Here is a 24,679-nt window from a genome sequence, read left to right as displayed (position 1 = left end):
AAACAGTCTAGACCATCAAATCCATTCTGATCATTTTCTTCACATGAGCACAATGGACTGAATGACCTTCTTTTATGTTGTAAATGGCTCTATGAGCTATTTAATCTAATTTAACTTTCCTTCTTGCTGTCCATAGCCTCCAGTATCCCTCTTTTTCTTCCAACAACCAATTCCCTTTGAAGATAACTTGTGAACTCCGCTACAACAATGTATTGTGGCAAACAATTCCAACCAATGTATGAAGACACTTTTTCTGACCTCCACTTTAATCCTTTTTCTGCTTACCTTAAGTTTGTGCTCCTTCATTACTATCTTGCTCACCAGCAGCAGCAATCAATCACTGCTTATCTTATAACTTTTCATAAATCTGAAACACTCTAACTACTCGCCACATAACCTTTCCAACCTGGTAGCTGCAACCCCTCATTCCTGGTAACATCCTTGTACATCTATGTTGTCATTTCTGAATTACTTTTATATCCTTATTGCTGAAAACTGTTACAGAACTGTGACCTAACTAAGATCTTTGATTTGATTTGATTTGATTTACTATTGTCACATGTATTGGTATACAGTGAAAATTATTGTTTCTTGCGCGCTATACAGACAAAGCATACCGTACATAGAGAAGGAAAGGAAAAAAACGCAAAATGGCTTGTACAAGTTCAAAATTAGCTTGTTGCTTTTTAATTCTCTGCCTCTATTTACAAAACGAAGGAGTCAGTGGGATTCTATTTTTCAGTTCCAACCTTTAATGAGCTGTGCATCGAACACTAAAGCCTGGAGTTTCACTCCTGATTCAGGTAGTGGAGGTCAGCCTGGTTCACCACACCCATTTTAGGAAACTCACCTGAGTGATAGGATCTTTGCTCCAGGGGAGGGTAGTGTGGGGGAGGGGACAGGGGATGGAGTCAGGTCTACCACACCAAACACAAATCAGAGGTGGCCACAGTGATGGCTGAGTACCAAGTTGGGCCTTGGTCCCAATTGCTTTGTTAAATATTAGACTCTCTGAACCTCACTGACCTCACTTACCAGGAGTAAGGAGGGCTAAAAGGGGTCACGAAAAAGCATTGGCCAGCAGGATTAAGGAAAATCCCAAGGCTTTTTATACATATGTAAAGAGCAAGAGGGTAGCCAGGGAGAGGGTTGGCCCACTCAAGGACAAGGGAGGGAATCTATGTGTGGAGCCAGAGGAAATGGGTGAGGTATTAAATGAGTACCTTGTGTTAGTATTCACCAAAGAGAAGGACTTGGTGGATGATGAGCCTGGGAAAGGGTGTGTATATAGTTTGAATCATGTTGAGATCAAAAAGGAGGAGGTATTGGGGTTCTTGAGAAACATTAAGATAGACAAGTCCCCAGGGCCTGATGGGATATACCCCAGAATACTGAGAGAGGCAAGGGAGAAAATTGCTGGAGCCTTGAGAGAAATCTTTGTATCCTCACTGGTGACAGGGGAGGTCCCAGAAGATTGAAGAATAGCCAATGTTGTTCCTTTGTTTAAGAAGGGTAGCAAGAATAATCCAGGTAATTACAGGCCGGTGAGCCTTACATCAGTGGTAAGGAAATTATTGGAGAGGATTTTTCGAGACAGGATTTATTCCCACTTGGAAATAAGTGGACGTATTAGTGAGAGGCAACATGGTTTTGTGAAGGGGAGGTCGTGTCTCACGAACTCGATTGAGTTTTTCGAGGAAGTGACGAAGATGATTGATGAGGTAGGGCAGTGGGTGTTGTCTACATGGACTTCAGTAAGGCCTTTGACAAGGTCCCTCATGGCAGACTGGTGCAGAAGTGAAGTCACATGGGATCAGAGGTGAGCTGGCAAGGCAGATACAAAACTGGCTCAGTCAAAGAAGACAGGGGGCTGTGACAAGTGGCGTTCCTCAGGGATCAGTGCTGGGACCTTTGCTGTTTGTAATATATATATAAATGATTTGGAGGAAAAAGTAACTGATTTGATTAGTAAGTTTGCGGATGACACAAAGGTTGGTGGATTTGCAGATAGCGATGAGGACCATCAGAGGATACAGCAGGTTATAGATCAGTTGGAGACTTGGGCGGAGAGATGGCAGATGGAGTTTAATCCGGACAAATGTGAGGTAATGCATTTTGGAAGGTTTAACATAGATAGGAAATATACAGTAAATGGCAGAACCCTTAAGAGTATTGATAGGCAAAGGGATCTGGGTGTACAGGTACACAGGTCACTAAAAGTGGCAATGCAGGTAGAGAAGGTAGTCAAGAAGGCATACGGCATGCTTGCTTCGTTGGCCAGGGCATTGAGTTTAAAAATTGGCAAGTCATGTTGCAGCTTTATAGAACCTTTGTTCGGCCGCACTTGGAATATAGTGTTCAATTCTGGTTGTCACACTACCAGAAGGATGTGGAGGCTTTGGAGAGAGTACAGAAAAGATTTACCAGGATGTTGCCTGGTATGAAGGGCATTAGCTCGGAGGAGAGGTTGGAGAAACTTGGTTTGTTCTCACTGGAACGACGGAGGTTGAGGGGCCACCCTGATAGAGGTCTACAAGATTATGAGAGGCGTGGACAGAGTGGATAGACAGAAGCTTTTTCCCAGGGTGGAAGAGTCAATTACTAGGGGTCACAGGTTTAAGGTGCGAGGGGAAAGGTTTAAAGGAGATGTACGAGGCAGATGTTTTACACAGTGAGTAGTCGTTGCCTGGAACGTGTTGCCGGGGGAGGTAGTGGAAGCGGATACAGTAGTGACTTTTAAGGGGCGTCGTGACAAATACATGAATAGGATGGGAATAGAGGGATATGGCCCCCGGAAGGGTAGGGGGCTTTAGTTCAGTCGGGCAGCATGGTCGGTGTAGGCTTGGAGGACCGAAGGGCCTGTTTCTGAGCTGTAATTTTCTTTGTTCTTTGTTCTCACCCCTCATGTCCCCAGCAGGGGCAGGGATTGCTCCGAAGAATGGGAGCAGGTGATCTGCTTTTGCAGAGAATTTGGTACTGGGCTGAATGGCCTCCTTCTCTGCTGTAACCATACTATGATTCATACTAAGACAGCCACTACCATTTGCCCTTCCACCGTCCTTGCCAACTCACCAAGCTATCCAGTATGGGCAGATTTCAGAAGCCATGTCGAGGTGAAATAAAATAAAGTTCTAAGTAGCTATTATAACCTTCACTACATTATAAAGAAACATTCCATTTCATGAAAGCTTATTCAGAACATTCAAATACCTTCAAGTACTTACTCCTCTATAAGAACAAAAGGATTTGCATTCATAACCCCATATCAAAGACAGTTAATCATTCCATAAACCTATTGAGCTGTAAATTAAACTGTGAGTTTAGACTCCTTACTGAGACAACTATAATTTGTTAAAAGCAGCCAAACATTAATAATGACATAATGATAGACCTTCACGTAATGTCAACAAATAGCTATTGTAACTGTCAAATTTTTTTTTCCAAATGTCATAGGCACAGGCAACATTTCTTTCACTTTTAAAGGGCTATGGATTTATAGAACCATCATGGCGTGATAGTTCTTCAGTCTTTATCTGCTCTTCCAAAGCATTTATAATTATTTTAAAAAGTCATAACCCACCCCGTGTAGATTAAGGCCCTAGCAGCAACAAAAATTATGTCTGTTTAAACGCAGCACTCAGTTCAAATGGCTTTGCTGAGTTCAGGTTTCCCTCATGGGTAAGTCATGCCCCTTTCCCCTACCAACAAATATAGAATCTGTGGAAAATGGGGGCAGGACTTCAAGGTCCAGATCCCACCTGCCATTTCTCCACGGCGCTGCAAAGATCCAGGCCTAAGGTCCCACAGTGTTTCTATTGCATTGGAAATCTTAAAGTCTTCAAAATTCCAATACTTTATTCTCACAATCGAATTATATTCCTACATTTTTACTTAGTATTTATATTTTCCTGCATTAAACTGCATCTGCCATTAATCTGCCCATCCTGTCACCTACTAAATCATCTCTGTGTTAAATTCTATCCAGATCATAATCCAATACTTTGCTTACAGTTGTTTGCTTTACTTTTTTAATGCGCATTCTGTTATAGTACTAAAAAGTTAAGTATTAACCAATCCATTTCCCACATTCCTTGCTTTGTATGTACGAGTAGGAGTATTTTGACCATTCAGTGTCAATGGATGGAAGATCCAGCCCATACTTTGAAACAAGAAGATCAACCAGAGTTAAGATCATACCTTTCGTACAGAAGGGGCCATCATATGCAGTTTGCATGCAGTTGCAAGAATAGCCATTGTACTTTTCCACGCACTTTCCTCCATTTCGACAGTACATGCCATAACTGGTACAATGGCCTGAGCAGCCAGGTTTTACCCCTGGAGTAATTTTTGCTCTCTCCTCAAGGTCGAGAGTGACACCATTCATCCTTAAAGATCGGATACACCCAAGGTAACCTCGCTGTCCTCCTGCAGCTCCTGTGAGAATAAATTGAAATAATAAAATGAAGCACAAATTAAATTAAACACAGATTACAACTTGGAGTTATTGCTCAATTGCGCTGGCTTTTTCATTGCAATTGCCATGATTTCAGCATAACTGGTGGAAAAGATTACAGACTTTTAAGCGTAATCTTGTTCCGCAAAAGTTGAGTTTCTGCAATTATTTACGCTAGTAGTATAACTGATAGTTACAAGTCTTTTGCTCGGATGCTGTGAATGCAAAGCCACAACCAGCACACCCTTTTAATCCCTAGACACTCATACATTAATGTTAAAGACTAAATACTGAGTCGATGTCCAAGTAATGCCATCCACGTTTTAATCCAATGAAATGAAGTGAGGAACGTGCGTCTGGTGCTAAAGCCAGAACACAGAATTGGACAGACTATAAATGGATGGAAAGATGACCCTCTGATTCTACAGTCTCTTGATAATCAGCTGCATCTGTCCTAAATCTACATATCGGACATAACTGAGCAGCAAGTCCATTCTGCTGTATCATTGAAATACAACTGGAGTGATTTTATTCTTGTTACAGGAACACTTCTTGGCTCCAGGTAGCATGACAACTTGGCGAGCGGTGATTTAAACTGAAATGACACAAGTGCCCCAATTTCATGCAGAAGCGTGGAGCGATTAATATGCTTGTTGGCATAGTGAAACCCAGAGAGATTTTAAGTTCTGTACCTCATTTCCACATTCAGGCACTGACTCCTGACTTTGTTCATTGTGCTGCAATAATGATAGAAATCACTGCTTGGCTGCCTGCCGCGAGGGTTAATTTGTTTATCTAATGGTCACTTTTGGAGTCTGTGGGAAGGTTTCCCAGCAGGCAGATAAACAGACAGGAGAGGACTGGGTGGTGACTGGGGGTAAACAGGAACAAGAAAATTCCAGTTTCTCCTAACCTAACCATTTTTAAACTCACCTGTTGGCCCTCTTTTGGATTGGACAGGTTTAGCCTGAAGGGCAAACCATCACTGTTCTCTCACTCAAGCTCCTGTTAAAATGACAGAGTGGGCCCCAATTACATCATCAGAACCTAATCTGCATATTTAAAGAAGACGCTGCTGGCTTGAGATGGGCATCCTTGATACTTGTAACTTTAAGTTGCAGACAGTCAGGTCGGCACTTCAAGGAGGTGGACTTGTCTTGGCTTAATTTTAACTGCCTATAAATCCCCCTACCACATACGCCCACCCCTCAACCTGGTTTCTGCCAGATTGAGGAAGTCAAAGTGGAATCTTTTTCCAATGGACATGATAAGTAAAACAACAGTCTGTTATTGTTTCTCTTCCCGCACCTAATCATAGAATCCCTACAGTGCAGAAAGAGATCATTCGGCCCATCCAGTCTGCATCGACAACAATCCTCCCCCAATCCCCATAACCCCACATATTTACGCCGCTAATCCCTCTTATCTATGCATCCCAGGATACTAAGGGGCAATTTAGCATGGCCAATGCACCTAACCCGCACATCTTTGGACTGTGGGAGGAAACCAAGCACCAAGAAGTAACCCACACAGACACAGGGAGAACTTAATGTTGCACATGCAGACTTTCAGCTGGTTCTATAAATGCTTTTTTCTGGAACAGGACACTAGCCTGTTACCAGAGGCTTATAACTTGAGGGATGCCATTTCACAGCAAGCATAGGTGATCAGGAGCCTCCACCAATCTTGCCACCTGCCTTTGGGGTATGCCAGAAGGATTTTCCAAGTTAATGCTCAATCTGTTGCCCATATTATGAACGCACCTTCCTTGGCCATCAAGCTCTCAGGTAAGATTTGAACCTGGATACCTCTGGCCCAAAGGCAGGAACGCTACCCAGGAGCAGAGAGTGTTCTGCAGTCAGCATCACAGTGAAGCAGTTTGGGAATACACAGTGTCCTGCAGTCAGCATTTCAGTGAAGCAGATGGGGAGAAAGTGTTTTGCGGTTGACATCACAGAGAAGCAGACTGGGATGAGTGTTGTGCATTCAGTGTCGTAGTGAAGCAGTCTGGGAACGGTGTCCTGCAGTCATTTCTTGTCGAAATAAAGAAAGTGTGACATCACAGGACGTTCGGTGGTGTTTGCCAGTGCTGTCAGGGAGGGTTTAAACTTAAATGACAGGAGGATGGAACCCTGAGCAGCAAGACAGAGGAGAGAGAAACAAGAATAAAAACAAAACACAGTAATGAAGGAAGAAAATGTAGAAGGCAGAAAAAACAAAGGCAATAAACAAATGAGGCTAGAATGCAAAATAAAGCCAAGGTCAGTAACATTGTTAAAACGACAACTCTAAAGCCATTGGTGTGGAACATTCGCAGTTAGGTAGATGAATTAACAGCACCAATAGATATAAATGGTTTGGATATAGTTGCAATTACAAACACCTGGCTGCAGGCATCCCAAGGATGGGAACTGAACATCGTGGCCCCAGCCAATCACCACCCCCCCTCCCCCCAGATCACCACCCGGCCGGTCAACTGTCCCTTCATTCCCACTCTCCTATGGATCTTCCTTTGCCTCCCCCTCTCATGGTCCTGCCCCTCAGGCCTCGCCCCCATTAGGCAACTGCCCAGCCCTGCCCCTGACCACCCGGGGGCTTCAATGGCCTCTGTTCCCACCAGCTAGGCCATCACACCTGGTCCCTATTCGTGGGGGACCATCTGTGCTTCTTGCCAGTGAGGATCTGGACCGGCAAGAGGGCTAAGGTAAGTGAGCCCATGTGAGGCTGATTTTGCTAACAGAATGGGGCTGGAAAGATCACGAGGGGTAAGAAACCGGGTGCGAACGCAATGTTTTCACCTCTCGCCCTATCTTACTAGCTCGAGACACCAATCGACCGGTGTGGTAAGCTGGGAAGATCCCACCCAGAGTATATTGTGCCCCAATAATGTTTGATTATTTTGCTGCAAAGATTAACTAGTAAGATGTTGAGTGAATTACTTTTCGGATTTGGCTGTGCTCAGTAACACTTACTACTGATATGTCTGCAGGTTTACCCTTTAAATTGTTCTTCAGTTTTCAAATGTTCAGTCAGTAGGAATTCATTAGTTAGCATAAATCAACAGATATTGTTAATCAGTGGAAACATTTATGCTTCCAGTTCACATATGCTAAATTACTTGTTCAATTGGATTATTATCCATATTTGCATTTACTTGAGCATAATCCTTTTAGCCTGTATCCTTTACTTTGTACACTGATCAACTCCAATTCAGTGGTTGCCTGTCCTCTTTAACATCCCCCCACCCACCACCCCGGCCCTCTCCATTCAACAGGATGCAGCATCAGCAGCAATTTGCACCTCCCCATCCATAGAGATTTTTATAACCCCCCCCCCCCCCCCATTTATCACATTGCTCCAAGAAACCCCCTCTGGACAAGAATTGAATATCTCCAACGCCATCACATTGAATATCTCCAACTCCATAACAGGCAAACACTGAACTGGAATTGATCTCAGAGTTCCAGAGGTCATCTTCATTACTGAGTGAAATTGTGTGTCAGTGAGTTTGGTGTGACACTTTGAGACACCGGTGTACATGTACACAGTACTCAGCACACGTGCACAGTATCAGCTGTCGAGAAAACCAGAGTTAAGGAAGAAGTAAAAAGGATGGTGGTTTTTGCACCCCAGCTGCGCCAGTGAGCCTTAGTCTTTTTGGCAGTCTTTTGGAGAAAATGATGGTGAGTTAGGAAGCAGACAAGGGTCATTTCAAGAAAGATGGGAGTTCGGTCATGCTGCACATTTTCTTCACAGGAGGTGGCATTTAGGGTGTTTTTTTTAATTCATTCTTGGGACATGGGTGTCACTGGCTGGCCAGTATTTATTGCCCATCCCTAGTTGCCCTTGAATGAGTGGCTTGCTAGCCTATTTCAGAGGGCAGTTGAAAGTCAAGCACATTGCTGTGGCTCTGGAGTCATATGTAGGCCAGACCAGGTAAGGACAGCAGATTTCCTTCCCGAAAGGACATCAGTGAACCAGGTGAGTTTTCCTGACAATCAGCAATAGTTTCATGGTCATCAGTTGATTCTTACTTCCAGATATTGTTTATTTAATTCAAATATCCACCATCTGCCGTGGCGAGATTCAAACTCAGATCCCTAGAACATCAACTGAGTTTCTGGACTAATAGTCTAGCGATGATATCACTAAGCTATCACCTCCCGCTGTGTGCCTCGCGATTTTCAAGAAGGAATGGACAGACAATGGACCTGGCTGGGTTTGGTTACAGTCTCGACTTGAAGAAATATTCAGCCATTTTGACAAGTCAGAGTTTAGCGTGGCTTCCATACCCTGGAAAGATTTTGCTTGAGTTGTCAAGTCAGTATCATTGGCATAAATAAATTGTCATGATAATGTGCTGAGCACATCACTTTTATAGATGTGTCAGCACCAAGACAAAGGGAAATTGAATTAATAATTTCTATGGCAGCTGACTAGAGAAGGTGCTATTCTTAAGAAGGAGTAAAAAAGGTAACCTTTGACCTTCATACTTCTGGCAGGATAATTGTTGCTGAGATTTTAAGGGACTGGAAAATTGTGGGCAGTGTGCGCTCTCATTATTGAGAACACAAAGTCAGAAAGTTAAGCCTAAGGGATAAGAATTGGTCTTCCGCAAGGTGATGCCAGTTGTCAAATGCAGATTGCAGTAACCTTGGATAAGGAAATCATGGCTTCGGCAGAGGTCAGTCAGGGAATTTGGCTGAAGATATTGTTGGGAATGATTTTCTGACCTCACTGCACTTGCTGCAGATTGTGCCAATTCCGGAAAATTGCATACGGGCCTAAAAATCAGCTCTGTTTGCGATTATCCTGATCCCTTTCTAATGGCGCAAACCAGATCTCACCCAGAAAGGGCACAAGACCAATTAGCATATTTAAAGTAACACTTAAATATGCTTAGCCCATTCAATGCCGGATTTTCCCAGCTCCTGGGATCTTCTGACCTGCGGGTACGGTGCGAGACAGGCAAAAATTATGACTGGTCAGAGCAGACGTGATGGCTACGCTAGGGGGCTCGGAGGCCATTGAAGCCCTTGGGTGGTCAGGGATATAGCTGGACAGTGCCCATCTGGCAGTGTCCACTTGACACCATGGCATTGCCAGTGTGCCAGGAGCAATGCAGAGGGTGTGGGGCCTGACTGGGGGTAGGGCCTGAGTGGAATGGGGTAATAATGGGGGGTTTATGATGGGGGGTGCGGTGCATGTGGGGGGGTTGCATGCAGGGGGAGTCGTGCAGGGGGTGCATGAAGTGGGAAGATGTTGGGGGACGCATCAGGAGGGTCCCTGTGCCCCAATGCCACCAACCTGTGTTGGGGAGGGGTTGGAGAAACATGCTGGTGATGGGACGAGGGGGATTGTCCTGATGCGCATTGCAGGAAGGAGGGGGGTCCCCCAACGCACTTTGAGATCAGGGCACCCTTGCAAAACAGTACCCGACCGCTCTGCAGCCGGGCTCACTGGTGTATTTAGGTTCTCCCCCAGTACTGGCATGCAGCTCACCACTCTCTCATAAAGTGACAGAGTGTGGGATGATTGCTGCCTGGAGCGCGCCGGACAGACTGGCACAGAATGCATTGATATTCTCATCGTTATGGAAGTTAGTTTTTTGGGTGGAAAATTCCACCCGTAGTCTTTAGGTTCATCTGTTTTTGTAGCTTTACACTAAAATTGAACAAGGACTGATCTGTCCACGAAAGCAAATGATGCACCTTTATTGCTTCAGTGAAATAAATAGTTTAATTTTTCAACTCAATTCCTCCAACTGCTGCAAAGCCAGGATATTCTGGCTGATGGACTTTTCTTGGTGACCAATGACAATGCTTTCTTATAAATGTCTAGCAAGCACTTGTGAGCTTGAAATCTGTTATTTTTCTGACACTGGGACTTCAGAACCTCAGCTATGCCAGCCCTTCAGTAAAATACTGAGAGGGTATTGCATTTGTGGAGTTGGAGACTTTTAGGTAGATTAAACCATTCACATCTGCCTGTTCAGATGGAATTGCGAGATCCCATTGTGCTATTCCAAGAAGATCAGTGAAACCTTCCTAATATCCTGACCAATATTTATCCCTCAACCAAGATCACCAAACCATAAAAATTGTTAGTGGCTACACTTCGGAACAAATTCACGAGCTGTGAAGAACTGTCAACTCTCCTAATGATGTAAAAGGTACATGTATAGGAAGTCTCTCCACCTTCTTCAAGAAGTGTTAATTACATTTACATCTAAGCTGTAGCAAAACACTGTCAGGAACTCTCCTGTTCTGGGTTGTAATTCGGATATGCAATGTTGAATTCTTGCTCCTAGTTGGGATGTAAGTTCTGTGGCACTACATGTGATTTGCTTGGCCTCAGCCTAGCTGCAATTTAGTTGTTTGAACTATTGGATTGCAAGTCAGGGTGATGTAACAAATTCACACTTCAGGATTTTACCACTTGTCATATCACACTTGTGAATATTTTAAGATAAAAACATAAGTTGTCTTTTCTTTTGTTTATTCAAGAGATATGGGCTTCCCTGACCAGGCCACCATTCAGTGCCCAACCCTAATTGCCCTTGAGAAGGTGGTGAGCTGCCTTCTTGAACTGATGCAGTCCAGGTGGTGTAGGTACACCCACAGTGTTGTTAGGGAGGGAGTTCCGGGATTTTGACCCAGCGTCAGCAAAGGAACAGCGATATTTTTCAAAGTCAGATGGTGAGTGGCTTGGAGGGGAATTTACAGGTCGTGGTGTTCTTATGCATTTGCTGCCCTTGTCCTCCTAGATGGTAATTGTCGTGGGTTTAAAGCCATCAGCCTTGGTGAGTTCCTGTAGCGCACTTATGTTGAGATGATATGGGGAATTTGCCCATTCTAAATTAATGTTCGATCATGAGCACAGCCATGGCTGCCTGTCCTATTTTACATCTAATCCTGTAGAATCAACTGAAGTTACAGGAATTGTGAGCACCTTTGGGTGAAAAATCAAAGATTGTGTTTATTTTTGCCATACATGAGTGGGGACACTTTGTGCACAAACTGATGCAGTTACAGTGATGCAGGAGTTACAGTTGTGTCTGCTCCTTGCTGCTCCCTAAACATATGCCTCAAAATAAAGACTAAAGTAGCAAAAAGATGGGAAAATGTTAATGAAAAAGAAGTGGCAGACCCAGCAACAATATTTGCCAGGTGCTACATCCAGATGCTTTTAACATTTCATAAGGAGAAAACAATATCTGCAAAAGAAGTGAGCCCAAATTACCTTATGAGTGTTTCTTGCTCATTTAATTGAGTAAAACTTTTCATAAAATCCCTACCTTGCAGAAGAGGCCATTTGGCTCATTGAGTCTGCATCGACTTTCTGACAGAGCATCTTACCCAGGCCCTATCCCTTTAACCCCACACATTTACTATGTCTAATCCATCTAACCTACACATCTTGGGACACTAAGGGGCAATTAGCATGGCCAATCCACCTAACTTTAACCTCTTTGGATTTACTGCCTCCTTAAATAAAATATGAAATTCATCATCCAACATGGGTCCAAGACCATGAACTTGGGACTTAGAGTCGCATTAACTGCAAATTAATATAGCCAGGCTGTGCAGAAAATTGCCCGACAAAGCCTTTCTAATTTGAGTAACAGCTTCACAAATCTGCCTGAAATGTTTCAATTTTTTACACTCCGCTGGTGTGAATAAGAAACTTGATTTCTGACCACATTAACAAATGTCTTTTGTTGCTTATTGCCATCAACTGAGACTTTACAATTCTGATACAGCCCTGATTTAATTAATTTGTTGTGCTTTAATAACTTAATTTCAATAGAGATAAATCCTGAAACTCCAGTATTGTTCCTTCTCTTAGACCTTTGCTATGTACATGTCCATCAGACCTGAATCAATTAATGATAATTACTGTCCTAAATCAATACTTCGTCAGGAATCCCATCAATTCCTTTGCCCTAACCTTGCCTCAGTTAATTAATGATGATAGTTGCTGCTGATGAATTGCTACCACTAATCAACCATTAAAGTGGCTTCTGTAGTGAGAAACCACTGCCTACCACTTCAATAATTTTGTTGGTAACCATTAAACAATTAATGGGCATCCAAAATTAACATGAACTGAAAGACAATGATAGTAATTTCCATTTTCTTGACATATTTAGTTTCCAGTTAAAGTTCTTTGTCAATATGCAACCCAGAGGAAGGTATTAAAATTAAGATCAGAAAACTAAAAATTTGGCTGCTAACAGTTGTGGTAATATTGGATGAAATTATTCTGTAATTGGAAAAATTTGTTAATTAAGGACACAACAAGACTTTCTAAAATGCAAGCTGTGCTTGGCTAATGATGAAATTAATGGAATAATAATCAGCTGGGTCTGTAAAGGGTACAGAATGACAAATATGCTTTAATTACTTACCTACATAGAGCTGGCTGTAGAGTTCTAGTCTAGTATGACCCTGGGTTGGTGCCTTTCTGAAATCCCTGCGCAGTAGATCTACTTGAAGGCTTGCTTCCTTTACATTGCGCTCAGCGATTACTCGATGCCACTGGTCATCATTTAAAGGATTTGGGGATCTCACTGTAAGTTCCTCTGGGCCATTACCCACATCAAATGAAAATGTTACATCAGTCGGAGCTGAAAATATAATAATTATAATTCAGTTCTTATTTGACTAAAACATAAAAATTAGATGTCCTTCAAAAGGGAAAGGGGACCAGGTGATAATGGTGATATGGAATGTAGACAGGATTAAAAATGATCAAAAATATATTAGCATTTTGGGGCTAATACCTTTTCCTTATTCTTAAAAGTTTTTATATGTTCTTAAAATTTTGCTGCAGTAGATAAGCACCTTAACAACTCAAAATTCCAAACATCATTTTTTTTTGTCAGACTGAAGTTAATACCAATACAAATCTTTCCTCTACGGATTGAGCATAAAATGTTGTGAGGATCTGGAATTATCTCACTTTTTCCATTTGGCACAAACATACAAGAAGACAGCCAACAGGACTTTGGTTATATTTGTCCTCCCAAAGGGGCTAAGTGATAATTACATTACAAGTGCTCGGAAAGATGATACAAGTTTCTGTATTAATTTGCCAATTGTCCAGATATCAAATCAGAGAAAATGGGGAAAAATAAGATCCAGGTGTGATTTGCTGTAGAGTTCGAGTCCAGTATGTACAGTTGGTGCACTACGTTAATGCACCAACTGTCTTTTTAGTCTATATTAACATGCATGTATTTTCTGTTTTAAATGTGACTTCCTGAAATTCAGGAGTTATACCAAACCAGTAGGATTTGTCTTTATCTAACAACTGCTTTACATGGCCTTTGTTAAAAAAGGTTATTGTAAAGATAACAGTGACTTCTTGATTTAATTTCACCCAACCACGACGAATATCAAATAGAAATTACATTAAACAAGTCATATAAGTGCAAGATTTATTTTCTATTCTTTATTCATCACCCACTTTTAAACTCCAATTATCCTTCCATAAAAAGTGGTGGTCACTTCCTAAACAAAAACAGAAAAGGCTGGAAATACTCAATGGGACTGACAGCATCTGTGAAGAGAGAAAGAGTTAACATTTCACCTTTCATTTGTATTTACAAAAAGTCAAAAAGAAATTTATGGTTTTTCCCTTGTGTTTATACCACAAAATAATTTTTATCAAGAATGTATTTAAGTCTAAAAAAATTACATATATGTGCCTGTCTCATATGTTTAATTCTTTTCTGTTGCTTTTTTCAACTGCATTGTGAGGCGACTCATTGTCCTCTGATTTTGACATTCTTAGGGTGCAATCTTACCGGCCGTTCATGCCATATTCCTACTGCAAAAAGGTCGAAGAATTTGGCACCAAGTCAAATCTCCATTCACTGCAGTGGGATGGGAAAATCCCACCAGTGTAGACGGTGGGAACATTCCACCCTAAGATTTTAAGGTTAGTGCAGCTTATTTCTAAGGGGCTGCGTGATTTATTTAGTTGTGGAGAAAATAGTCTATTTTTGAGACAATTCTGTTCAGGAATGGATTCATTGGTGGGGTGGGAGAGGACGCTGCATGTGAAATCTTTCTGAATTCTCATTGATTAAATTTCTTTGGTTTGACTTTTTGAGACGATTTACTTAATTTTCTAGATTGCTAACCTGAGTGACTGGCTACCTCCAAATCGTTGCTATAGGCGATCCAATTCATTATCTCAGAACACCTGCTTCAGTTGAAAGCATGGTCAAAATGACATTGCTAAACTCACATACTGCCTCAGAGCTGTGCGATCTGCTGAACATTCAGATTCCCTGGTCAAAATATTTAAATGCATTTAATGCAGTGAGTAACTCACTTCCTTGCTCCCAAAGTCTGCCCATTATCTACAATGTGGAGATGCCGGCGTTGGACTGGGGTAAACACAGTAAGAAGTTTAACAACACCAGGTTAAAGTCCAACAGGTTTATTTGGGAGCAAAAGCCACACAAGCTTTCGGAGCCCCAAGCCCCTTCTTCAGGTGAGTGGGAATTCTGTTCACAAACAGGGCATATAAAGACACAAACTCAATTTACATGAATAATGGTAGGAATGCGAATACTTACAGCTAATCAAGTCTTTAAGATACAAACAATGTGAGTGGAGAGAGCATCAAGACAGGCTAAAGAGATGTATATTGTCTCCAGACAGGACAGCCAGTGAAACTCTGCAGGCCCAGGCAGGCTGTGGGGATTACAAATAGTGTGACATGAACCCAATATCCCAGTTGAGGATCACAACAGACACCTCCAGACGCTGAAAGATGCCCTCATAAGAACAGGATATGGCGCTCGACTCATCGATCAACAGTTCCGACGCACCACAGCCATCCCCACACCCCCACTTCTTGCCTTCAAACAACCGCACAACCTCAAACAGACCATTGTCCGCAGAAAACTACCCAGCCTTCAGGAGAACAGTGACCACGACACCACACAACCCTGCCACAGCAACCTCTGCAAGACATGCCGGATCATCGACACAGATGCCATCATCTCACGTGAGAACACCATCCACCAGGTACACGGTACATACTCTTGCAACTCGGCCAACGTTGTCTACCTGATATGCTGAAGGAAAGGATGTCCCGAGGCATGGTACATTGGGGAAACCATGCAGACGCTGCGACAATGGATGAATGAACATCGCTCGACAATCACCAGGCAAGACTGTTCTCTTCCTGTGGGGGAGCACTTCAGCCGTCACGGGCATTCAGCCTCTGATATTCGGGTAAGCGTTCTCCAAGGCGGCCTTCACGACACACGACGGCGCAGAGTCGCTGAGCAGAGACTGATAGCCAAGTTCCGCACACATGAGGACGGCCTCAACCGGGATATTGGGTTCATGCCACACTATTTGTAATCCCCACAGCCTGCCTGGACCTGCAGAGTTTCACTGGCTGTCCTGTCTGGAGACAATACACATCTCTTTAGCCTGTCTTGATGCTCTCTCCACTCACATTGTTTGTATCTTAAAGACTTGATTAGCTGTAAGTATTCGCATTCCAACCATTATTCATGTAAATTGAGTTTGTGTCTTTATATGCCCTGTTTGTGAACAGAATTCCCACTCACCTGAAGAAGGGGCTTGGGGCTCCGAAAGCTTGTGTGGCTTTTGCTCCCAAATAAACCTGTTGGACTTTAACCTGATGTTGTTAAAATTCTTACTGCATTATCTACAAGGCATAAGTCAGCAGTATGATGGAATACTCTCCACTTACCTGGATGAGTGCAATTCTAACAACACAGAAGAAGTTTGATGCCATCCAAAACAAAATAGTCCACGTGATTGGTACCCTATCTACCACCTGAAAACATTTGCTTCTTCCACCACCAGTGCATAGAGGCAGCAGTGTGTACCATATACAAAATGAACTGTAGCAATTTGCCAAGCCTCCTGTGATAGCACTTCCAAACCCATGATGTCTACCACGTAGAACACTATGGTATTCGGTAGAAAAAAAAGGAGGGCCAATTGTGATATTGAAAAGTTTTGATTGAGATGAGAGCAGGGTATCAGGGGATAGTTGGGGCTATAGATACAAGAGCAGGGGTTAGAATTGTGAGACTGTGGTTGGTAGAGTTGAGAGCTAGTTTTTCTTAATTTATTTTCTCACAAGATCTGGGCATCTTTGGCTAGGCCAGCATTTTTTTGCCCAGCAGTGGGACATGAGAGCAGAAGCTCCTTACTTCTCACAGCTTAAATAGTTAAATACACTCGGATTTGAAAAATGCACATCATTGTGAAAAAGAAACTCAGAAGGTTGAATAGAGGGGAGCCAGTTCACCCCTTCTCAACTGGTCGTGACAATTGGTTAACATAAGTTACCTATCAACTGACTTGGATTGTTGACCAAGGGTTTAGTGCATTCTCTAGAACGCTGTTCTGTGCTCGTAATAAAATTAATATTTGTGTCACTCTTCCTGAGTTCTGACAAATTGGCACTCATAATGATTTACAATCAACAATCTAAAAGGCAACAGAATTAATGCAAAGCCGCACTACTTTTGAAATGGCCCTGCTTTTATTGGGATGAGTGGCCATAAAGGAAAAGCATATCATCTCTCATCACAGCATTCCTCATTTAAAATACCGAAGAAATCATTGCACAGCTTTAGGCAGGCTGCAGAAGGCTATTTTTTCTGCATGAAGGTGTCCACAATGTCAGGTTCCAAAGGAAAGTGAAAACTTCCATTTAAAATAAATTCAATTTTCACTCATTTCTTCCCGACACAGCCCCCAATAGGGTATGAAGTTACAGGTGATGACAACCTGCTGACATTTCATTCATTCGATTTTTGTGTGCAGCTTTGCAAGTGAATATCAGGTGTGTGTGTGTGTTTGTGCTCAGGGTGTGTTTGTGTATGTAAGGATTATGTGTTTATGTAGGGAGTATGTGGTTTGTGGGTGTTGTGTATATATTGCTAGACGATTGATTCAGAAATGGGAACTATGTAAATTTATCTGTTCCACTAACCCAGCAATGTTGATGCCAATTATAGTGCCGCTGCTGCATTGGTTAAGTGCAGCTAACTCAGCACTGACTAAGCACAGCCTTATCTTGCTGGCAGCACAATTGCTTCTGGATTAGCAGGACGTGGGTTCAACATTCTAGAAACTTAAACGCATGCAGTAAGTTGGCAGTTTGATGAAGCACTGAGGGAGTTGTTGACTCTTGATGACCAAGGCCCGAACTGCCTGTGAAGAAAAGACCCCACCCCAATGCAATTTTTCAAAGGGCAGCAAGCAAGGGAGTTCTCCATTTCTCCTAGCAAACACTCATCCCTTACTAAAACCGTCCAGAAAGATGAACTGGCCATGCATCAGTTTGTGGGATCTTGCTGTGTACAAATTTGCTGCCATGTTTACCTCTACAGCAGCAGTGACTACACCTCAAGGATTATTCTCAGCTGTGAATGAGTTTATAATACACTGAGGCTGTGAAAGATTAGGTCCTTTCTTTCCTGAGGATTAAACAGATGTACCTGGTCTGCATGGATCAGTACCACACATTACAATTGATCCACAAAGGCAATGGGAGTGGAAAACATGATTTATATTAAATAAAGTATAGCAACTAATTCACACACTATACTGGAATTTTCAAATTTGATGCACAAATTATTGGCCATGTATGATTCTTTGATCATGTGGCCGGATCTGAACCAATGGAACGTGAGTGTGTGAACCTGAGGCAATTGGGGGCGAGCATTCCTGGGGTTGAAGGGTGCAGTTGAAGTCAGGGTGTTGTTAGGACTAGACCTGTATAATTGTGCTGTTAAATCCTTCATTGTATATAATTCTTCTCCTCAATAAATCCTTTAGTTAGTTACTTGCCATATCGAGTTGCCTCGAGCTATTACAGTTTCAAACCACCGAGTCATCCTGGACCTCTGTACTGGAGGTGCCTTTGAAAAATGATGTTATAGAGTCTTTTTAATTCTTGTATTGCAATGATTAACTGCTTATACAAAATTATGGTGTCTCTGAAAGAAATTGATTCAATTCCCCTTCAAAACCTATCAACAAAAGTACTCAATATCTATTTCCTCTGGGTTATAAAGCTGCCTTCCAATTGCAGGTAATGAAAACCAACAAGATTATATCACTCCAACCGTGCGGGCAATATTCTCACAGTATGCCATCATCTCCAAATTGGTTAACTTCAGAGGATGCTGTCTCTGGTACCATTATAGTCAAAACTTTCAACATTTTGTAACTGAGCTGTGCCTCTTTCTGTATGACTGATGTAACAATTAGACCTTAATATAGACTAGTATTTGATTAGCTTGTCATTATATGTACTTATGTGCAATTAAACAATTGTTTTGAGACCAAAGCTAACAAGAAATCAGAGCAGAAATAAGCCATTGGGGCCCCTCAAGTCTGCTCTGCGATTCGATAAGATCATGGCTGATCTGATTGTGGCTTCAGCTCCACTTTCCCGTCTTTCCCCAAAATCCATGACTCCCTTGTTGATTAAAAATCTGTTTAACTGAGCCTTAAAGAGAATTCCACAGACTAATAACGTGAGTGAAAACGTTGCACCTCATCTCTGTCTGAAATGGAAAACCTCTAACTTTCAAACTGTCTCGTAGTTCCAGACTCTCCACAAGGGGAAATCTTCTCTCAATCCCCGTCAAGTCCACCCAGGATTTTGGGGCGAATTTTACCATTTTGAGTCTAAGTGCCGGATCTGGGCGTCAAATAGATCCGCGCCTGGAATCCTCTTTGCAGCGCGCCAATACACGTTTTGCCCGCTCCGGGCCGATCCATGCCGTGGGCGGGGCTTAGCTGCATGCGAAGTTCGAAAAAAATCTGACAGCGCGCCCGGGCGCGAAAAGAAAATCAGAAAGCGGAGAGAGCGGCTCTCTGACGGTCATCCTCTGGTCGGGGGAGGGGGGGGGAGCGGGAGGGGTGTGACCGATCATCCCCTGGGTGGTGAGGAGAGGGGGTGTGACCGATCATCCCCTGGGGGGGGGGGGGGGAGGTGGAGGAGATGGGGTGTGACGTCTCATCCTCTGGGGGGGGGGGGGGAGAGGGTGTGACCGATCATCCCCTGGGTGGGGAGGAGAGGGGGTGTGACCGATCATCCCCTGGGGGGGGGGGGGGGGGGGGGAGGTGGAGGAGATGGGGTGTGACGTCTCATCCTCTGGGGGGGGGGGGGGGGGGAGAGGGTGTGACCGATCATCCCCTGGAGGGGGGAGGAGAGGGGGTGTGACCGATCATCCCCTGGGGGGGGGGGGGGGGGGGGGGAGGGGGGGGAGATGGGGTGTGACGTCTCATCCTCTGGTCGGGGGGGGGGGGGGGGTTCCGCTGCCTGTCTGCGGCCGATCCCTCCTGGCACCATCACTGGTTCACTACCAGCCACAGCCATCTCTCCCGCTCTCTCCCACCTGCAGGGAAGAGTAATCTGTGGCTGGTAGTGTACCAGTGATGGTGCCAGGAGGGATCGGCCACAGACACGCAGCAGAACCCCTCCCCCCGACCAGAGGATGAGACTTCACATCCCCTCTCCTCCCCTCCCCCCAGGGGATGAGACGTCACACCCCCTCTCCTCCTCCCACCCCCTCCCGCCCCGACCAGAGGATGACCTGGGTCAGAGAGCCGTTGCAGTCTCTGACCCCGCTCTTCGGAGGCTGCAGCGGCGACTTCAGACTTTTATTCTGCAGGTCGGTAACAGCGCGGACGCGGATCGGGCCAGAAGACGGTAAAGTGGGATTTGGCGGTAGAGTTGGGCGTGCGGTTCATTAAGTCGATTTAAATGCATGCAAATGCATTTAAATCGTCGGGCCACCCGATTCGGGCACGGGCCGGACCCGCGCCTGAATCGGGTGTCGGTAAATCCGCGATCTGCTCGGAATCGGGTGCAGATCACGGTATAGGCCCGACGCCCAACTTTACCACGATTTCACGCCCGAAAACGGGCGCGAAGTTTTGGTAAAATCAGGCCCTTTGTATTTTTCAATAAAGTCATCACTTATTCTTATAAACGCTAATATATACAGACCCTTTCTTCATAAGATAACACCTCCATCCCAAAAATCAGTCGAGTGAACCTTTCCTGTGCTGCTTCTAATGCAATTTATAACTAAGGAGATCAATATTGTACACAGGCATCCAGATGTGATCTCACTAAGGCCAAGTACAGCCGAGCCAACACTTCTATATTTTTGTGCTTGATTTCCCCTTGCAACAAATGTCAATATTCAATTTGCCATCGCCGGAGTGTGGCGACTAGGGGATTTTCACAGTAACTTCATTGCAGTGTGAATGTAAGCCTACTTGTGAATAATAAATAAATAAACTTTAAATAACTGCTGCACCTGCCTACTAACATTTTGTAACTTATATATAAGAACAAACAGGTCCCTCTGTACCTTACATATTTAAGTGTTAGATTCCTTTTTTGTTATTCCTGCCAAAGCGGACAAGTTCACATTTTCCTACGTTATACCAATTTTTTGCCTACTCACTTAACTTAGGCGTTTGACAAGGTGCCACATAAAAGACTGACCCAGAAGGTGGGATCGCAGAGAATTGGGGGGCAGAGTACTGGATTGGATTCAGGATTGGCTGACTGGGAGAAAGTAAAGCCTCGGGATAAATAGGTTCTTCTCTGGCTGGCGAAATGTAACTAGCAGGGTGCTGTAGGGGCCAGTCCTCGGGCCTCAACTGTTTACAATCTATATAAACGATCTGCAAGCAGGGACAGAGTGTAACAAAGCAAAATTTGTGGATGATACTAAAATAGGTGGGAAAGCAGGCAGGGAAGAAGATGTAAAGATTTTACGGATGGATATAAATAGGCTAGGAGAATGGGCCAAAATTTGGAAGATGGAATTGAATGTGGATAAATATGAGCTTATCCATTTTGGCAGAAAAAATAGAAAGGAAAATTATTATCTAAATGGAAAGGAAGGACTTATTGACAACTTATAGGAAGGACATGAATGCACTGGAGGGGGTGCAGAGGAGATTTATCAGGATACTGCCTGGGATGGAACATTTAAGTTATAAAGAGAGGTTGGATAGACTTGGGTTGTTTTCGTTGGAGCAGAGAAGACTGAGGGGTGATCTGATTGAGGTGTTCAAGATTATGAGGGGCATGGACATGGATAGGGTGGATAGGGAGCAGCTGTTCCCCTTAGTTGAAGGGCCAGTTACGAGGGGACACAAGTTAAAAGGGGGAGGTTTAGGGGGAATTTGAGAAAAAACTTTTTTACTCAGAGGGTGGTGACAGTCTGGAATGCGCTGCCTGGGAGGGTGGTGGAGGCAGGATGCTCATATCCTTTTAAAATGTACCTGGATGAGTACTTGGCATGCTATAACATTCAAGGCTATGGGCCAAGTGCTGGCAAGTGGGATTAGATGGGTAGGTCAAGGCATTTCATACATTGGTGCAGAATTGATGGGCCGAAGGCACTGTAGTATTCTGTGATTCTGCGAAAGTAGATTCAAAATGCATCTGGGCAGAGGGATCTGGGTGTTTTAGTTCATGAATCAGAGAAAGTTGGTATGCAGGTTTAGCGTGTAATAAAAAGGCTAATGGGATGTTGGCATTTATTGCAAAAGGATTGGAGTATAAAAGTAGAGAAGTATTGTTGCAATTGTTGGTGAGACCACATCTGGAGTATTTTGTCCAGTTTTGGTTTCCTTATTTGAGGAAGAATGTGGTGGCATTGGAGGCAGTTCAGAGGAGGTTCACCAGATTGATTCCGGAGTGAAAGAGAGATTAAACAGTTTGGGCTCATATTCACTGGAGTTTAGAAGGATGAGAGGGGATCTGATCGAGTTATATAAAATTCTAAAAGGAATTGATAGAGTAAACGGAGACCAAATGTTTCCTCTTATGGGGCAATCTAGAACAAGAGGTCACAGGTATAGGTTGAGAGACAGAAGATTTAAAACTGAGACGAGGAGGGACTACTTCTCACGAGGGTGGTGAATTTGTGGAACTCACTGCCCTATAGGTGGAGTCTGAATTATTAAATGGTTTCAAGAGGAGATAGATATATTTCTGATTAAAAAATGGGTTAAAGGGATATGAGGAACAGGTAGACTGTGGATTTTAGACCAGCGAGAGAGCAGCCATGATCTGATTGAATGGCGCAGCAGGCTCGAAGGGCTGGATTTGTGTAATTCCTATGTATGTTCCTTATCAAAGTCCCTTTGTAGACTCTTTGGCCCAAATTTTCATGGAGATGGTAGGGCTCTGTCCCTTAGACAAAATGGCATTGCAGCTCTGAGTCCAAGGGTCTATCCCCCAACCTGAGATCCCTAATTTCACATGTAAAAGTGCAGCTACCTTCAGAAAAGAGTTTTTTTTTACGTGGAATGTCCAAAACCCAACTTGTGGGCTTTAGACACTTAAGCAAAAGGTCGAAAGATGCCTGTTATTCTGAGAAGCAGGATACACTTTGGGAATAGTCCAGGTACCCCTTTGGGGAAGTCAGTTGCCCTGCGGGATTGTTGAAAGTGGACAAGAAATTTGAATGCTAGAGGTGGATAAACTCAATAGAGCTGTCAAGCTGTAAAAGGCATTTAAATCCCCAAGCTCTTTAAATTTTGTTTAAAAAATACACTTTCTCGGGTTTGGGGAGCTGGGAATGTTCCTGATTTAGGAGTGAAAATTCAACCCTGTATGTCCTATTGACAACTTACTTTCATACCTGTCTTTGTGTCATAAGCAAATTTAGCTGCAGTACATTCTGTCCCTTCATCCAATTCATTGATATACATTGCAAATAGCTGAGGCTCTGGCACTAACTCCTGTGGCAATCCACTGAAGATGACTGATTTTTCTCTACTTCCTGTTGGCCAACCAATCCTTTATCCATGCTAAGATGTTACCCCCTACATCATGAGCTCCTATTTTGTCAGTAGTCTTTAATGTGGCATCTCACCAAATGCCTTTTGGAAATCCAAGTACACCATGTTCACAAGTTCCCCTTTATCCATCTTGCTTGTTACTTCCTGAAAGAATTATAATAAATTAGTCAAACACAATTTCATTTCACAAAACCCTGTTGACTGCCTGATTGTATTATGATTTTCAAAATGTCCCATCATCTCCTTGACGATGGATTTTAATATTTCCTTCTTGCAAATGTTAAGCTAACTGGCGCTAATCTTCTGCTTTCTGTCCTACTCCCTTCTTGAATAAGTGTTACACCAGCTATTTTTTAATGTGCTTTGACCTTTCCTGAATATAAGGAATGTTAGAAGATTATAACCAATGCATCTACTATCTCTGCAGCCTCTTTGTTTGAGATGCAGACCATCTGGTCTCGGAGACATTCAGCCATCAGTCTTATTTGCTTCGCCCACTTGAATTGTTCCTTGAACCATGCTGCCATGGTCAATTCACTCAACCACCCTGCAGCCCCCGCTCTCGTCCACACAAACCACAAGAACCTTCAACCTGTTGGATAATGACAAGGGGTGAGACTCTTCCAGTGCTATTTTCTGGATTTGCACATCTGCCTTGCTCACAGGCACACCCTCCTGTCCCTGATTGCAGACCAAATTTGAAGTACCTTGCCTAAGTCATGTGACTGACTTCTGGAAAAATGTGTCTGGGTAACTCCTCCTGTTGGTTGGTGGAACTCCAGTTCCCATACCAAGGGTAGAGGAACTCCCGCTGGCCCTGCACTGCCTGGAGGAGTCGCTCCAGGGAGTTGTTGCTGAACTTGAGGACAGAGAGTTTGTTTCTTCTTGGGGCCATTACTGTCTTTGCCACACCAACTCCTGGGCTGTAGAGAATGAATGGTGTTTGTGGGTGTTGATAAATCTTCCTTCAGAACCTTTGACTCCATGAGGTAATGGGGGGCAGGACGAATCCCTGCCTGCCCCACCGTGAAATTCGATGAGCTCTTCGCTGATATATAAATAATTAGCTGAAAAGCAGATTATCTGGTATGAGATCCTGTCCTGTCACCCAGCAAGGATCTTGCCAAGTTTCCTACCTGCCACTGGACTTAGCCACCACAATGGAAAATTCTGCCCATGGAGTCTGGACTTATGCTTTTGGCAAAAAATTCTGCAGATAGTTTTTGTCTCGGTATTCCCTTTCCAGTGGAAGGCACCCATCTAGAGCGATTCAATTAGGAACTTTCTGGAAACTATCGACAGTCTGCGTTGAAGTTGCAGAGGCCACCTGACCCTTGGCAGGGCCACTTTGTGAGCCTCTATGTTTTAA

General features: G+C 43.6%; 1 protein-coding gene across 1 annotated transcript in view; it reads right to left on the bottom strand.

Moving 5' to 3' along the window:
- Positions 1–24,679, bottom strand: part of LOC144508500 (contactin-associated protein-like 2) — a 1,535,312-nt gene that overhangs the window by 183,766 nt on the left and 1,326,867 nt on the right. The window contains exons 18-19 of the mRNA XM_078236477.1: positions 12,864–13,082; positions 4,198–4,434 (exon numbers count right to left, since the gene is read on the bottom strand). Coding sequence (XP_078092603.1) covers positions 4,198–4,434; positions 12,864–13,082 — 456 coding nt within the window. The remainder of the gene's footprint in view (positions 1–4,197; positions 4,435–12,863; positions 13,083–24,679) is intronic.

The sequence above is a fragment of the Mustelus asterias genome, chromosome 2, assembly GCF_964213995.1.
Source record: "Mustelus asterias chromosome 2, sMusAst1.hap1.1, whole genome shotgun sequence".
In the NCBI taxonomy this organism is placed as follows: domain Eukaryota; kingdom Metazoa; phylum Chordata; class Chondrichthyes; order Carcharhiniformes; family Triakidae; genus Mustelus; species Mustelus asterias.
Note: the sequence above shows the minus strand (reverse complement) of the source record. Positions and strands in the feature narration are given on the sequence as shown.